At 38.7% G+C, this 16,417-nt stretch overlaps 1 protein-coding gene across 2 annotated transcripts in view; it reads right to left on the bottom strand.

The window, feature by feature from the left end:
- Positions 1 to 1,194: 1,194 nt before the first annotated feature.
- Positions 1,195 to 16,417, bottom strand: part of IFT88 (intraflagellar transport 88) — a 42,054-nt gene continuing 26,831 nt past the window's right edge. For both annotated transcript variants that reach the window (XM_063394646.1, XM_063394647.1), the window contains exons 24-26: positions 11,241 to 11,295; positions 2,860 to 2,955; positions 1,195 to 2,193 (exon numbers count right to left, since the gene is read on the bottom strand). In XM_063394646.1, the coding sequence (XP_063250716.1) occupies positions 2,072 to 2,193; positions 2,860 to 2,955; positions 11,241 to 11,295 (273 nt within the window). In that variant the 3' untranslated portion in view covers positions 1,195 to 2,071. The remainder of the gene's footprint in view (positions 2,194 to 2,859; positions 2,956 to 11,240; positions 11,296 to 16,417) is intronic.

The following is a 16,417-nucleotide window of genomic DNA, read 5'->3' as shown; positions in this document are numbered from 1 at the left end:
GTCTCCCATGGGAGGGACACCATGGTGCACCAGGGGAGCAACTCCGCTCCCTGAGAAGCGGAACAGGCCATGGAACTGACCATGACCCCCATTCCCTGTCTCCCTGAGCCACTGTGGGAGGAAGTAGAGCTGGGAATAAGGGAGGGCTGGAGGGAAAGTGTTTTGAAGGTTTATTTTACTACTCATTATCCTGCTCTGATTTTGTTAACAATAAAACCAATTAATATCTCTAATTTAAGTCTGTTTTGCCTGTGATAGTATGATGAGTGATCTCTCTCAGTCCTTACCTCAACCCATGAACCCTTTGTTTTATTTTCTCTCCCCTGCTCAGCTGCAGAGGGGAGCGATAGGCTTCAGTGGGTGCCAGGCATCCAGCCAGAGTCAACCCTCTGGAGCCTACTCAAATGTCTGTGTTGGAAGACCATGGCAGGATCTCACCTGCCTTCTCTTCTGCGCTGTTTCACAGGTTTATCTACGCTCCCTGCCATGATCGCATGTATTTTCTCTTTCTGTAATTAACTCAGATACCTCATGCCACTGCAGTCTGTAGCTGAAATTGGTCCCTCCTGCCTGGCACATTGCATCCTGGTGGTCTAGATCTTCCAAGACTAAGCCTGACAGAAAGAACTAACATGACATCCAGGCATATGTCATTGTACAACCAGAGCAGTAGATACAGCAGGACTGAGGAACAGGCAGGAGAGGCTTGCAGGAAGAAGGCAGCTGCCATCCACTTCCTTCTCATGCTCTTCTCCACCCCTTGGAAGGATCAGGGCCCAGAGCTTACCATGTCTTTCTTCTCTGGTGAGCCCCTCGGGGTGTTCCATGAACAGCACTGAACGTGCTCTGCTTGTACCATCACACGGAGCGGTGCAATCCCAGATGGAATGCTGCTCCAGTCCCATAGGAAGCATGCTACATACAAAGCAGCTCCTAAACCCCACAGGACACTTCTGACCACTTGCAGACATCCTATGAAACTGGGCAGTGTTTTTAAAACCTGAAACAAACATCTTATGAAGATACGAAGAGACTTCTGCACTATAACAGAGAAACAGTCTGAGCACCAGCACTGAGAAGGAGCACTGAATATTTTAGAAGACTGAATTCTTGCATTTTGAAGTGCAATAACCAAAATCTAACTATTAAACCAAACTCTTGCCAGGGTTCCACAAACAAGCCATCTCAGTGAACTAGTTTTGCAGCGATTTATTAGGAAATTCTAAACATTTGACCAATATTTTTTATCTCCCCAAAGTGATTCCTACTAGAGGAATTTAACATGTCTCAGTAACTTCAGATCAAACTTGTTCAGTTCATAAGCAAAAAGGTGATTTCTATAACTAACTTCTTTGCCTATACTCAGCTTAGGCTGTAGAAAACTATCACTGTGTGGTCAGTGCCACAGTCTCTAACGTAAGACTCAAAAGCTGCAATCTAATTAGCAATTCTGAACAAATTAGGCTGAAATCCTGACAACTCTGACCACTCCAAATAAAAAAACAAATATAAGGACATTTTGCCAAGAGACTGCAAAATGGTCCTAGCTTATCTAAGCGTAGACTAAAATTAAGATGCTTTCTTTGGTATCAGTGCAAAGTGATTTGCTGAATTGGGACCTTAAGAAAAACCAAGGTCATATCCAGCATTTTCAGGTCAGTTCACAGAACTTAAACAAATTCTGGCTTTGGATGAAGGACATGGGATTTTTAACCTTACAAGCATTGCTTCCAAGTATTCTGCATTGAAAGATGAAGTTTTAGAGGCTTCTCTAAAACCTTCATATTATCATCATATTTATCTCTGAAAGCAAAAGCTTTACACATTTGATACAGCTTGCAATGTGTTTGAGTACTTGTGTATATCTTATGCATGAGTAAAATAACCTCACCATTATTTTTTAATCAATCACAGAAGACACTGCAATTACAAATCCATGTTTTTAACCACATGTTCAAAGTATTTCACAAGTAGTTTATAAAAATCTACTACAAAATGCATTATGAATGAGAAGTTCTTCAGCTAAAACATTTACAAGGATTAAAAAAAAAAAAGATGAGTGGCCCATATACTACTCTGGAAGCAGATCCTCTCCTAGTTCTTCATCAGCAAAATCATCTTCCTCTGTTCTTTTCCTTGCTGCTGTTTTTGGTCTTTCTGGTTGTGGGCCAAGTGGATCTGCGTAGGAGGCATCTAGGGTTTAAGTAAATACATGTGAAACAATTACAAACTATTTTAGCTTTAACTTTAGCTGGTTTTAAACATACAAAATCAAATACAAGACTGAGATTTAGCACTACACATCTTTGTCTTTGAAATGCAGACCAGAAAGAAAATATGAACGCTGAAGGAGAACAAAACACTGCATTCAGGAACTGAAGCAGAGCAAAATTCCTGAGTTCTACTGATGGAAGCCTTCTGGATTTCTTAAAAATAAATTTCTCTTATTATACTACAGTGAGAAAAAGACTTTGGAAACATGCAAGGAAGAGCAAGACTGATAACTTCTTTGAGGAATGGCTTTTTAGGCAGTACCACATTCCACATGGATTTGGGGTTTTAAACCCCTCTGAAAATTCAGTCTTATTGAAGAACCTATGACTGCAGAAGGGCAAAAACTGACTTAAAGGATGCAGCAGACAGGTATTGAAAGTAATATTAAAATGGACCACATTTCTTAATATTTACAATTACTTTAGAGTGAGCTCTGAACAATGAAGTGAAAGCCTCATTTTCATGGGAAAATGTTGCCCAAATTATCTAATTTTACATACCCTTCCAACTTTTTTTTTCCTCTCTCCTAATTTCTCCTCTCCCTAAGGACCATGAAAGTAAAAAAGGTATAAGATGTCCACTTGCCTATTTCTTTATTGCTGCTACTTTCATAGGGTTCACTTGTTCCAGGCAGAGTTTTTAGTCTAGCACTCAGTCTTTCCCCTTTGGTACCACCATCATCTGGGAAAAAAAAAAAAAGACAAATAAAATGCTGTTATGTTCTGTGAAACTAGGATACAAAAATAACATCGATTCCGCTACTACTATCTGTCAAACTAGACTTGGATGAAACCATCTTTTCATGACAGACACAGTACTCATTTGTAATAGTGATGTTTAAAACACAGTGGACACTGTGTCCACACATGTGCGTGTTAATGTTTTTTAAAAAATATACACAGCCTTGTGACTTTGGAGTAAACATAGGCTTCAAATGCTGACATTTCAGTTGCTTACAAATTACAGTCATATTTTGGAGTTTAAATAAGCATGATAAATATAAACACTGTCACAATGTACACAGGACATTTCCTATGTTTGTGTGCTTACTAATGCATCAGTGTGATCCACCTGCTGAGGACTGTCAAGGTTAAATGCAACACTAAGTTTGCTTTTCATGAGAGGAGTGCATTTGCCATGTGCTGTGTGCGTGGCAGGCACAGCTCATGTGTACAGAGCACGCTGGCCCTGCACCTCGCTGTAAACACTCTGCTGGCAGCTCAGCTTGCAGCAGGGCCCCAAGGAATGTGTCGGCTCCAAGGGCTGCCTCCTGCCCAGACAACATCAGATTAACATTCTCCTGCCACAGCAGTATTCCAGACACTTTAAATATTCTGTTCACCTCTGAATCTCTTTCACATTCATGGCAAGCTTTCAATCTCATGTGCTACAACCAATTTTTATGCAATATTTTTTCTCCTGGGAGAAAACATTTTGAGTTTTGGTATATTTACAAGGCAGGATGTGCAGCCAAATAGAGACGTTCATTTACAACACCAAACAATATGGGTATTAAAAGTCTTCCATCTGTGAGGAGGAAAAATGGGTTTCATTCAGCAAACAGTAATTACAAAGTCTGGACTTGGCAACACATTTCCATTGTCTTATTTACCACAAATGTTATTTTAATAGATATTGTTATAATTAAAAGAATCCAACCCTCCCAAGCTTCTACAAAGATGACAACCCTTTATCTCTCCATAAATACTACCACAGACTTCTGTTTGCTCAGCCCTAAATTGGAAGACAATGTCTGTGCTGCAGTAAAGATCTAATACATAGAGCTGCATGTCAAGCAGTTAATCAGTTCACAAGACAGGTTACAGTTGAAATTTCAAAGCAAGGAATGCGTATTTGAATGTACATCCACTTCCCTTGGACCAGTTCTCACTGACAGGTTTCATGAAAGAAGTGAATACCTAAAGGATTTGAAGAAACAGGGAGAAAACAATGGGTTTGCCTGGAGAGGAACCAAAGGGCTGTGAAATTACGAAAGGGCCTCCCCTTGATTCCAGTGGGCTCTGCACAGGCCTGTGCAACAAGGGGGTGAGAGCTGGGCTTCAAAGATGGTGTGGATGAAAATGTTTTGAGGAAAATACAAATAATCAACGAGAAAAAGAGTAGGATAGAAGTAGGCACAGTCTTGCCTAATGGAAAACAAGTAATTTTTCAGATGATCAGTAAAGCTGTAAGGAGCAGTAAAGAGATGTGAAGACAGGAAGAATACAGCAAACTGCACTAGGGGAAGACTGAACTAGTCAAAGGAACACTGCAGGTTTAATTGGTTGGTCCCAGAAAGGAAGAACTGCATGTAATGAAAATAAAAGAGGAAGAAAATGGCACAACAAATGTTTTCAGCTGTGAGGGATGAAAACACACGAGTGTTAGCAATCCTACCAGAGGAAGGTGAAAAGACTTAATATTAAGTGAAAAAAGGAAGAAAAAGATGGTAGACAAACCAGACTGGATGAGATCAGCATAATACCCACACACAATACCTGCACATCTTACTGCCCTAAAAAACACAATTGAAAACAGATGCTTCTTTAGATGTTCTAGGATCCTTAAGTTTTATTAGGTACATTTAAAAGTAACCTAATGAAAACTTCTTCTCGGGTAGATCAGCAAACTAACACTGCTCACCTTACTTCTTATGAGCACTGCATCTAGCAAGAGTGAAGGAAAGGTTAACAACCCTTCTGGTCAGTCCTTCACATTTAGTTTAAATTAGGCTAATATGCAAAACCACATCAAGTCTCTGTGGACTGCAGTATGCTCTGAGCACACCTAAATGAGGAAGAGGAGCACCTTTTATTTTAAAGTGCACCCAGAGCAAAGCAAGAGGTGCTTGACAGCATCTGCATTACATGGAGATGTCAGACAGCAGCTCAGGAAGGGAGAGGTCTGGCTTCAATGCTTTCGTTCACCTGAGGGAGTTCAAACCCACAGCTCCAGCTCTCAGAAGGAATGTCCTAGCTGTTAAGCCATTTGGGGTAAGCTTTTTTTGACACACTTGCCATGGGATACAGGATCTGGCTGCCAATATGGCAGCTATTAAAAATTCTGTTGACCATATAACATGATCTGCCAGAAGTCTAAATAAATTACTTTTTGTAGTTCTGTTTGCAGAATCATCTACATGTTTTTATTCAGTATACAGTTACATATAATTTAGCAATGTTAAGGAATATAAGCTTGCAATATAGACTTCAGGATTTTGGTATCCTACAGTGAAGAGAACTTCAGGGAAGGAGTTGTTTTTAAAGCATTTTATCACAGACATGCACACTTTTGGGAGGCAAGTTTTACAATTTCTACTCATCATTCCCTGCTGCTCTCATCCCATCTAGGAAAAAGATTTTATATACCTTTTTATACATTTTGAATTATGGGAATGAAACTAACTTTCACTAAAGTAATACACAGCAGAAAACAAAGCTAACAGTGTGACTCTGGATGAAAAGCTGCATTTGTAGTTTTTCTCTAAGAGCACAGCTTTGAGTGTTAATATCTGTCTGTCTGCACCTACAATCAGAGGACTACAGGTCGATATTTTTGAAGCTGCAAATTAGTTCTCTCTGTATTACTGTATTAACTGTACAAACACCTGCTCCTAATTCAAAGCAGCTTTTAACTAATGGAAGAACACTGCTGAACTAAATCACTCTCTGTATCTAAGGAAACCTTCACTGCAATGAATACCCAGTCCTTATTTATTAACTTACTGGGCTTTTATTAAATAAGTGATTACTGTAGTTCATGTGGAGGCCATCCCCACTGTACTCACTTTGGGGTGACAGTGTGGACACCTACACATGAACTGACTGCAGGAACACGGCTCCAGATTTCAGTTGAAAAAGCAACAGGAACCAAGTAAGCAGAGCTGGTCAATATATTTTTAAAATTTGATATACAAACACATTTACTCTGTAAAATCATTATACTTGAGATTGGGATTATCATGCTGACATTATCTTCCCCTCACAGCCTGTGTTCAACAACCTTAACTGTGCATACAAAGACATAAATAATACACTCTGCTTGCTGATATCTTTTACAGTGCATTCCTTCCTCTCATCTGTTTAAAAGTCATGGCCATATTATTATATTTAGGATGTTTAAATTGTTCTATTAGAATTGTTTCAATCATTTAGATTTGTTCAATGTCTTACAAAAACTGATTTGAACTAATTCCTTCACATAGAATTTGGATGGGAATAAAAAAGAATCAAAAAACCACCTAATTATAAAAAAAGGCCAATTTTATATGGCAGAACAATGAGTAATGCAACATACTGCAAAAGTAATCCAACTTTGTAATAGTCCTAATAGTAGTGATACCCAGCAAAAAAGATTCTTGATTTTTTAATATGTTTCTGTACTTCTTGTGTCACATGATACCTGTGTGTACTTCAAGCCAAAAATCCATTGTATTTGTATTTATTTTTTATAGGAATCTAGTTACAATTACAGTGATGAGACTTCTGCATTGGAAATTCCTCCATTATCACAAAGGACATAAATTAGAATTTTTAGTACTATTTTACTTGTCAAGAAAAGACATCTAAGGGTAATCTACTTCCTCTGTAAAATGTTTATGTAACAAAGAGCACAGTGGGCTAATGCTCCACTAAATAGAGAATATGTTTTAAGTGCAGCTCTGTGTACCTTTCATATTTGGGATGAAGACACCATCTTTGGAAAAGAATGGGCATTGGTTTGACCGAAGAGAAGAGTAAGTTCAGTGCACCATGGGAAGTAGATGCAATTTAAAACTTTGCTGCTGTTCATTTTGATTTGAAATTCTGTTGAATTAAAATTGTTTGTGGTGTGTCAGTTCAGTTAACTCTTTAGCTGAGTTCAGAGCAGAAAACAGATTAAGATATTCTCTTCATTTCAGCAGATTTTCCCTTCTCCATTAATTAAGAAAACTTTTCTATTTTGCACACACAGCCAGTGGAACCATCCCATAATGACTTGTAATTAATGAAGCATCATCAGGCACACTAAGCCTAGCAAATATAAATGACTGGCATGTCCTGGCTGCAGGGTAACAAGAAAATCTCTTATCACAGTCAGGATAACCTGGGATGCCTACAGCTCTAACATCTAAAACATACTTCCAAATATATAAGGAGATCCCTCTGGGATGGTAAAGGGTGTTTAAATATGGGAAATCTTTGGGGATGGACAAATTAACAGAGTCACCAGTGAAATGAAAAAGGGAAAAGACACCTAAATCATTCCCATGTGGTTTATTTTCCAAATTCATCCTGACAGGCCTAGGTAACAAGGAGCATGCAAAGTACTCAGTCTTTCATCTCCTGAATTCAACACTGCTTCCGTGGGCTCCTGTCTGAGACTGCATGGCTCCTCTCACCCAGCACAAAACTCCCCATTCAGAGAGCTGGGCAATGCAGAGACCAAGTAAACACTGCCATGGGAATGGATTCCTTAATGTCATACTTTGCACTATCTACACATATAAAGGCATTATGCTACTAAGCAGGAAAAATCCCTTATGGCAGTAAAAACCACAGTGCACCAACTGCTAAGTTCTGGATGTTACAATCACCTATCTGCAAGACACAGAAAAGTGAGTATGAAAACAAGAGAAGATTACTGGAAAGAAAATCTTTGAGAACTGCCTAAACTCAGATGTACTGTTAGCTCCCTTCAAGGTTTTGTGGTTATTGTGGTTTGGGGTTTTTTTCTCCTTTTTAAAATTAAAAATATTAATTTTAACAGGACTGTATCAATGTCATGTGCTTCCAACATAACCCAAGTAAGACTGAAAACCATATCTGATAACTATGAGAAGAAAATTTCACTTTTGATAGAGTGACAAATGTGTTTAATTTTGGGTAGGGATTTTAGATTTAATGCTTATCTCTCTCTCAAAACAAGAGCAGACTTTAACTCACACTGATATAGATGTCAGTTTTCTTGGTCTCTCTGTTTCCATTCTATCTACCATTCATGCACACACCAATCTTATTGCTGAAACTGCACTTTGGTGCATCTCATAAACCCTGTGTTTTAATTTATATTGGCAAAGTACTGGATGCCCTATGAAGTACAAACCTCGCTGGCTTAGTTCTCTTTCTTCTTAGCTTCCTCTTTAAAAAAATTTTAGATCATATTTCCTAAAACAAGGAAACCTGAATTATTAATACTCTTAATATAAATAACTATATCGGGACAGAATACTTGGGGAAAAAAATCTCTTAGGAATGCTAACAAGCACGGGGACAGTGGGCTGGTAAGAGAAAAGAAAGAAAACAGGCATCATACCTAAAATATTTCGAATGCATAAGACTTCAGTAAGCTAGTAAGTACTAAACTAAGGAGGATTCCATGCTTCACTGGGTTCAGTAATGATGGCAAATCCCTCATACAGTGTAGGAAAATGATCCCTTTTGGTCTTGGCAACACCACTGGAAAAGACTAACTTTAAAATGTATACAAATGTTTCTCTTTTTCCCTCTCCTTTTGAAGTCATTAATTTATCAAAAGCAGACTAATATTATGAAATAAAATAACCCATGTTTATATTTCAATGTGTCTTCACACAGACCATGCACAGAAATTTATGAAACTGCAAATTACAGCTCCTATCCCAGGTGAACAAAGCCAAGCATTGAACAAAACAAAATGTTTGGGTGTTCAGGTTTCTCTTAGTCATCCTCAGTACAATGTGGACAAAATACAACACAGTCCTTAACATCTGATGAAGGGAGTGTCCAGTTTCTTCACTGATAAGGCTCCCTGGAGCCACCATTACCAGTAAAAATGTGCCCAGTGCCTTTGACTCATTCTAAAAATACATATAAGCAGCACAGCTTACCACAACTTTTAATTAAGGATCCCAGCAGGAAGTTAACTCTAGGCTCAGTACAGGACCTTCTTTGTACCTCTGCTTGTTTGCAGTCATTTCCAGAAAGGCTTGGATCTTTGGCACTGAATTTGTATAATGGAGACTTCTCAAACATGCTCTTATACAAACTTGTTCCCAAACTCTGTTTTTTTCCACTCTTTCATATATTAGACATAATATCTTGAACCCAACAATCGAAGAATTACTGATAGAGCAAATTCTAGGTCAATGCTGAACCTTCTTAACCTCTCATCCACTTTCTTACTATTTCAAAATTAGAAAAGAAGAAAGAAAACTTTCCATAGATACTCTGTCTTTAAAAGAAATACTGACAAACTGGTAGTTTGGGGGATTTATGTTGTCTTAGCATCCTTTCAGCATCAGCCTTATGTATATCTTCTTGTGCTCTCTCTCCCTCCTGAAGCACACCCCTTTTTCTCTAATGAGGGTGGGGATAATTACAAAACAGAGCTGGAAGAAGAGAGACCCTTTGTGCCATTTCCCTACACACCTGATGCCAAGCTTTGCACAGGTGTAAATGCCCTTGCCTGCTCCCAATGCTGCTCTTCATTTCTGCCTGCTGTGTGTCGAAGTGGGTTCCACTCTGTGACAGAGAAGAGGGACCAATCCTGTCTCACACTGCTGTTTTGTTGGCTCCTCCAGCTGGCTGCCTGATCACAGGGTTTATGTAGCCAAGGAGAGGCCAGAAACTCTGCATCCTCTTCCATCCCCCTCTGTTACCTAAGTAAAGAGTTACTTTGGCCTGAGGCCCAGAACAGGTAAAATTCAATCCTAAGTGAATGGTTGTTTCTTCCACACATCAAGAAATTATTTAAAAGCTTCTCTAGTGAAACTACTTAGCTGAAAAAGGAATGAGATTTCTCTCAAGCACCTAACACTCACTCTTAACCCTCAAAAAAAAATCCAGGGAAGCAGTGTTCATAAATGTAACAGCATTCTAAGGTCATCTTCAGATTACATTAGTAATTGCCATGACTTTTCGTGACCCTACAAAATTTGCTAAGTGTAGTAAAATTTCTGCTATGTAGGTGGAGAAAAAAAATTACCAAATAAGAAAAAAAGTGATAAATGCTTTATCTGTAAAAGGAAGGGAAGAGAGGAAAGAATTTATAGAGGATATCTTTTAATGAGACCCACTGATATCAAGAAAAACCAAAAGCAGAACACAAGGAGACCATTTCCTCTTTGGGTCAAAATGCAGAATTTTTTTTCCAGGTGGCTGAAGTAGCCTGAGTCTGCTAGTCCTCAGAGCAGCAGTGGGGGACTGTTAGTTTTACATTACTAATTTCATGGATTTAATAATGGGAGTGAAAAATCATTGGGTCTGCAATATGCAGGCTACCTAGTGCAGAAAAGACAAAACAGGGCAGTTTCCTGACTTCCACTGCAAGAGTGTTATATTTATGGAAATCAGCACTGCAAACCTATAAAAGCAGGGAGACTGAGTAGCTAGAGAGGAAGCTTTCTGCTAGGAAAGACTCCAGAACTTGAGTTCTGCTAGAGAGAGAAAATGGGAAGGATGAGCTCAAAGACAGTAAAGGGTATGTTATCCATATTACAGAGTTGGCTGCAGAGAACAATCTGCTGAACTTGTAACAAACACCTAATATAGCAGATTACATGGTGGGCACAAAATCCCTTTTCCTTCATGTTAAATAAAGAAACAATGAATTCCTATTTTCTGTGGCTTATGTGTTCTGTTTTGCTATAATAAAGGATTCCTTATAGTAAATATTCCAAAGATGTTCAAATACTAAGTTAATGGGATAAAAACATTCATGACCACAGTACTGAAACCAATCAGAAATTTAGCTTCAGGAATACACTAAGATCTGTATATAAACACAAATGTTAGACCAAATCCATGCTACTGCACCAGTTGTGATTTCATACAGCAATGAGAAAATCAAAAAGTATGAAACAAAATTTGTGAAGTACTTACATATTACTCAGTGCATATTTGTGTGTGTTTCAGGATGAAAGGAGGCTTTACAAACACTTTCAGAAAATCTGTTTTCTTCAGGATCCTGTCAAAACTGATATTTAGACAGAGGCCTTGACTACTTACCACCACTTCCTTCTTTGTGGCTACGTGCACTGCCATCTCTGCCAGATTTAATGCGCTGCAGAACAGGGGAAAAGGTTTGGAAAGAACAGAACAAAAAAACTTATTTAGTAATACATTTTAGAGATAATTACTGAAAATTCAACTCAGCTTATTAATAAGACAGTAGAAGAATGTTAAACTAGACTTACTATACTGTAACTACTAAAGCTTGTTTTTCAACACACAAAGTTGTCCTTAAAATCAGGGTTATATCCAATGTTTATATAAAACAAGATTCTGTGAAATTCAAATAGAGTATCTCAATAAATTATTTTTCTTCAGATAAAATTTATACAAGGAATGTGTATAAAAATAGTTCAGATGTTCCTTTGTGAGGTACAGCTGAAAAAACAGGCAACACAGCCGTCTTTGCATGAGTTCAAAGTAGCCTCTCCTATTAACATCCTGTAAATCCCACAAGCATTTTATTATTGTAAAGACTCAAAAGGGAGAAGGAATAGAAGGAATCTATAAAAAGAACTATTCACCCTATGGATCTTGGATTTTGAATTTTTGGCACAGAACTGTATTTCACAGCAAAATTTAATTTGCTGTTGAGTGTTAAATGCAAGATAAAAGTGAAGGTAAATACTTTAAAAGCTGTGTTTAAACAGTCAGCTCTCTTGCATAGGGGAAGGTACCATAAACATCTCCCAGCTGTGTTTTTTTGAGTGTTGCTTGAAAACTTTAACAGTTTATCAAAGCAATACCTTTGTATGACATGGCAGACTTAGATCTTCTGGCAAAACATCAAATTTCTTATGCATACATCTTGTCAATTATAAGAAGGGACACCTCAGTGAGGGACTTTTTGATAGGTAGGTACAAAAACTTGATGTTTAAAGCACTTAGCTATTAAAGAAGTATCTCTGCACCTTATTTCAAAATATGAATTCAGGATCTGATTAAAACACACATCATGTCTTCAGGTCAGTTACTATAACTTCTTCACTCATCTTTCACCAGAAAAATATGATGAAGTCTGGCAAAGTTGGAATGATACCAAAGAAGTGAAAGAACTTTCAAGATTCATGCCAACAGAAAAAGGAAGAGCTCTTAAATCAAAACCCACAGGAGTCAGACAGGAAAGCATTGAGCCTAGTGTGAAACCAGGACTGGTCTTGGAGCAATTCAGTCTGGGACCAGAATTTCTCACACTTTTTTATTTGTTTTGGGAAATCCTCAAGTCTAAAATATGTTCTCTGAATTTTGGATTAAAAATCCTTTTCACAGCCCAGTGAAGTTGCATATATCAATCCTTCAGGAAGCCTGTCCAGACTCTCCAACTGACAGCAAGTCTGACAGCAGAAGCTCAGCTTCTGTCTGCCCAAGGGAAGCAGTCCCTATGTGATAGTGCCCTCAAAATATAACATAAGAACTACAGCTTACACATATGATTAACTCCTGTGAAATTCCAAGTGAGTAGTTTATAAGTAATCCCACCCTAAAAGCAGACATTCAAAATAGGTTTCCACCCTAAAAATGCCTATTTCTCCCATGACTGCAAAAGACATTTGGGATGGTTAGCCCAGATGTGGATGCCTGAAGGCAAAGGCAGCAAGGCCCCTCCAGCATTTGCACCTCTCATCGCTGCTTCTCAGCACAGCCCATCAGGCCCATTCCCAGTCATTAAGCTCACTTAACGGAAATAAACAGCAATGTGTGTACACAGCAGTGCCAAGGAGGCTCTGTGAACTTTTACACTACTACCTGTCTTCTTTAGAGGGAAACATGAAAAAGGAAGACAAATTCTGTAAAAAAAAAAAATCAAACAAACAAACAAAAACCTCTGCCCCCTCCAACCCCCTCCACCCCAAACGTTCCAACATATCAAGGCTGCAGTAAAAATTAAATGCTGTGAGAAGCAGGGAGAAAAATTTCTACAGGGAATGAACTCCACAGATGTTCCCAGATTCTTGGCTGGAAGTATTTAACAACTTGTCCATATTTGAGAACTGAGGGAAATAAGTACTCCAGAATATTTATTTTGGTATAAACTTCATGTGAATTTACTTATTCTGGAAAAACAATGCCAAAATAGAAAATTTTGATAAATTTCTACAGGAAGACAAAGTCTGTGTGCAGACTACAGAATGCAGGTATACTACACAAGCATTCTATCTGTTCTGTCTTTACTGGGTGCAGTTGAGAAGTCAGGGGCTAGGCTAAAATTGGGAGCAGGAATTGAACTGTATCTGGTACTGCTAACTGAAACCAGTATTTCTATTGGAAACTTAGGTGGTGAAATATTAAAATTTGGTAATTTTAGAACGAGAAAGTAGATGTCATGGATGACAGAAGGAATTTATGAAAAATCCCCTAGTAATTTCCAAAGCCAGATGGCAGAGAGAAGACTAAAAATCACACACACACACACCCAACCAAGAAACAAACAAACAAAACCTTCCCAAATCCTAACCTAGAGGATGGGAGCCCAGATGTAACATCAATAGCAAAAGAAGGAACTGCAGGGCTATTGTTTGCAAGACAGCAGTGATGTAGAGATTGTCACAAAAAGATTCTCCACTATTAATGCAGGACAGCTGCATACTGAATCTCAGCGTGTCCTGAGACATCTTTTCTTAGAGTCTTTGCTCCTTTACCAACTACAACGGTGTTAATTTTTAAGAAAACTGTGTCATGGGTTCCTTGGGAGCAGAAGTTGTTCCTTTCCTTTGGGAGGAACTTGGAAAGTTTCCTGAGTGTGGCAGAGGAGAAAACAGAAAGAGATGGGAACATGACCCGCCAAGACAAGGAGCTGCAAGGAGTAGAAAGCAACTCATCAGAGTTCAGAGGTTCTGAACAGAGTATACTTGGAACCACAGGGGCAGAATTTTGCTCCCATTCAGAGCCTACTCAGGCTGGAAACACTGGCTTGTCTGCAAGAATGAAGTTGACAGAACTGACAAGAAACCTGTTTTAGTTTTATTACTGGCAGTGGTTTCTAGGGGGCACAAAGGCAAGAGGAGGGTTTGTCTGGGGCTTGTTTGGGTTTTTTAAATTTAGTGCATTTCATTTTATCTGCTTAAATGAAAATTGGTTTAGTTTAAATTACAATACAATCAGGCTTATTCAAAAGGCTGAATTAAATTTTTTTTTCTTTTCTGGGTAACACTAGAGGAAATATTTACGCAGATCTACCTTAAAGCTTTGACTAATTAAAAGTATCCTCACAGACACCTTATCTGTTCTACACAGATCTGCTCTACTCTGTTCTCCTGAGACCCTAGAGTTGTGTGTCCCGTTCTGGGGCATCCAGTGTAAGGACATGGACCTGTTGGAGAGGGCCCAGAGGAGGGCCATGAAGATGAAAAGAGAGCTGAAGCACTTCTCCAGTGAAGATAGTCTAAGAGGGTTGAATTTGTTCAGCTTGGAGAAGACTCTGAGGAAATATTGTTGTGGCCTTTCAATACTTAAAGGGGTCTTAAAAGAAAGATGGGGACGCACCTTTTACAAAGGCCTGTGGTGACAGGACAAGGAGTAATGGCTTTAAACTGAGAAAGGGTAGAGAAGGAGAAAAAATTATGTCGAGGATAGTGGGACACTGAAACAGGTTGCCCAGAGAAGCTGTGGATGCCCATCCCTGGAAATGTTCCAAGTCAGGTTCGATGGGGCTTTCAGCAACCTGAGAGTGGAAGGTGTCCCTGCCCACAGCAAGGGGTTGAACCTAGATAGTCTTTACATGCTCCTTTCAACCTAGACCACTCCACGATCCTGCTCTGCAAAGTTAGTGCTGTGACAGGACAGAGTCACCACACTCTTAAACAGGAATACTGAAACCCAAGACACAAAGGGAGCTTCCACATCATGGCTGATTTATGGTCACTCTTAAAGCCTGAACAGTCTAAACCAACTGTGTAATAACTTGTGCAAGACTGTGTTGGACCTCACAGATACTTCTGTCATTCAGGTATGACAATGAATTCCCTTAATACAATGAAGTCAGAATGAAAAAAACCCCCATAATTTAAATTTTTTAGTTTAATAATTTTTCTTTTACTAAAATCTCAAGTATTTAGGGAATTTAAACTTTTAAATACTCTATCAGTAGCCTTATCCTCACCAGAAAGTACAGAAATGTGTTTGGGAAAGCTCTTGCTTGCCATATAAATAAACAGAAAGAGATATGACAATTTTTAGGTTTTTTAAACTTGTATTCAAATATTAACTTTCTTAAAGGAAAAAAGGTGTTTTCTTTAAAGTCCTTGACATTTGCCCATCTGTAATTAGTGCCTTCAGCATAAAGAAAAGGCCAGAATTACGTGCAAGGAAATAGCCTTTCTTTCTCCAGGGACCTCTCTCTCTAACCAACTATAAAATAATCCAGTTTTAACTGGTTTTGTTGGTGAGCTTTCAAGTAAAGCACCGAGGTATTGAAAGTTACTGCAATGAATGGTCTATATCACTGGCATTGAAGTGACTGGAAACCAAGCACAGCCTGTTTAACACACTTCAATGAATCTTTTATTGTGAGTTCTGCAGAATATCTCATCATTATACCTGGTTATCTGTTTTGCTTACTGATACAATTATGGGGAGACATGGAGGAATATCAATCCCCCTACAGCTGTGGACTGCTTCTTTTGTCCATTTTCCCAAGTGCTTTGAATTTTACATTTACTGAAAAACCCAGTCAGTACACTTGAGCTAGCCCCTCAAAGTATGGCTGTAGCATGAAGCTGCAATCCTTCAGTCAGTGTTTGCCCTTGTGAGCTTCATTTTTAAGGTGTCCTAGTGTTCATGTGCGTACTCAGGCTCCCTGGAACCTAAGCAGAAGTAGCTAAGGATGCATGTGCACATCACCTGGCATCAAAAGGGACCAACAAGTGTTACTAAGAGCAGAGTATATTAGTTAAGACTTCATGTATCCTAATGTGACTATGTAGCTTTGAGGCAATTCTCTGGATAGGCAAAGCAAGCTTGAATACTTTGCAGCTCATCAGGATGGATAATGCTTTTGAAACAAGCAGCTGTTTTTAATTTTAAAATCTTATTTTATCACCAGAATAGCAAGAAAACAACGCATGAGTGCACACACACACAAACCTGAGCTCACTCCTCTGAACAGAATACAAGTTATGATCTCATACCTTTCACAGTCTGTTACTTTTCCATGGAAATTTTTTTTTAGTTTAAAA

The sequence above is a fragment of the Prinia subflava genome, chromosome 3, assembly GCF_021018805.1.
Source record: "Prinia subflava isolate CZ2003 ecotype Zambia chromosome 3, Cam_Psub_1.2, whole genome shotgun sequence".
Taxonomy (NCBI): Eukaryota; Metazoa; Chordata; class Aves; order Passeriformes; family Cisticolidae; genus Prinia; species Prinia subflava.
Note: the sequence above shows the minus strand (reverse complement) of the source record. Positions and strands in the feature narration are given on the sequence as shown.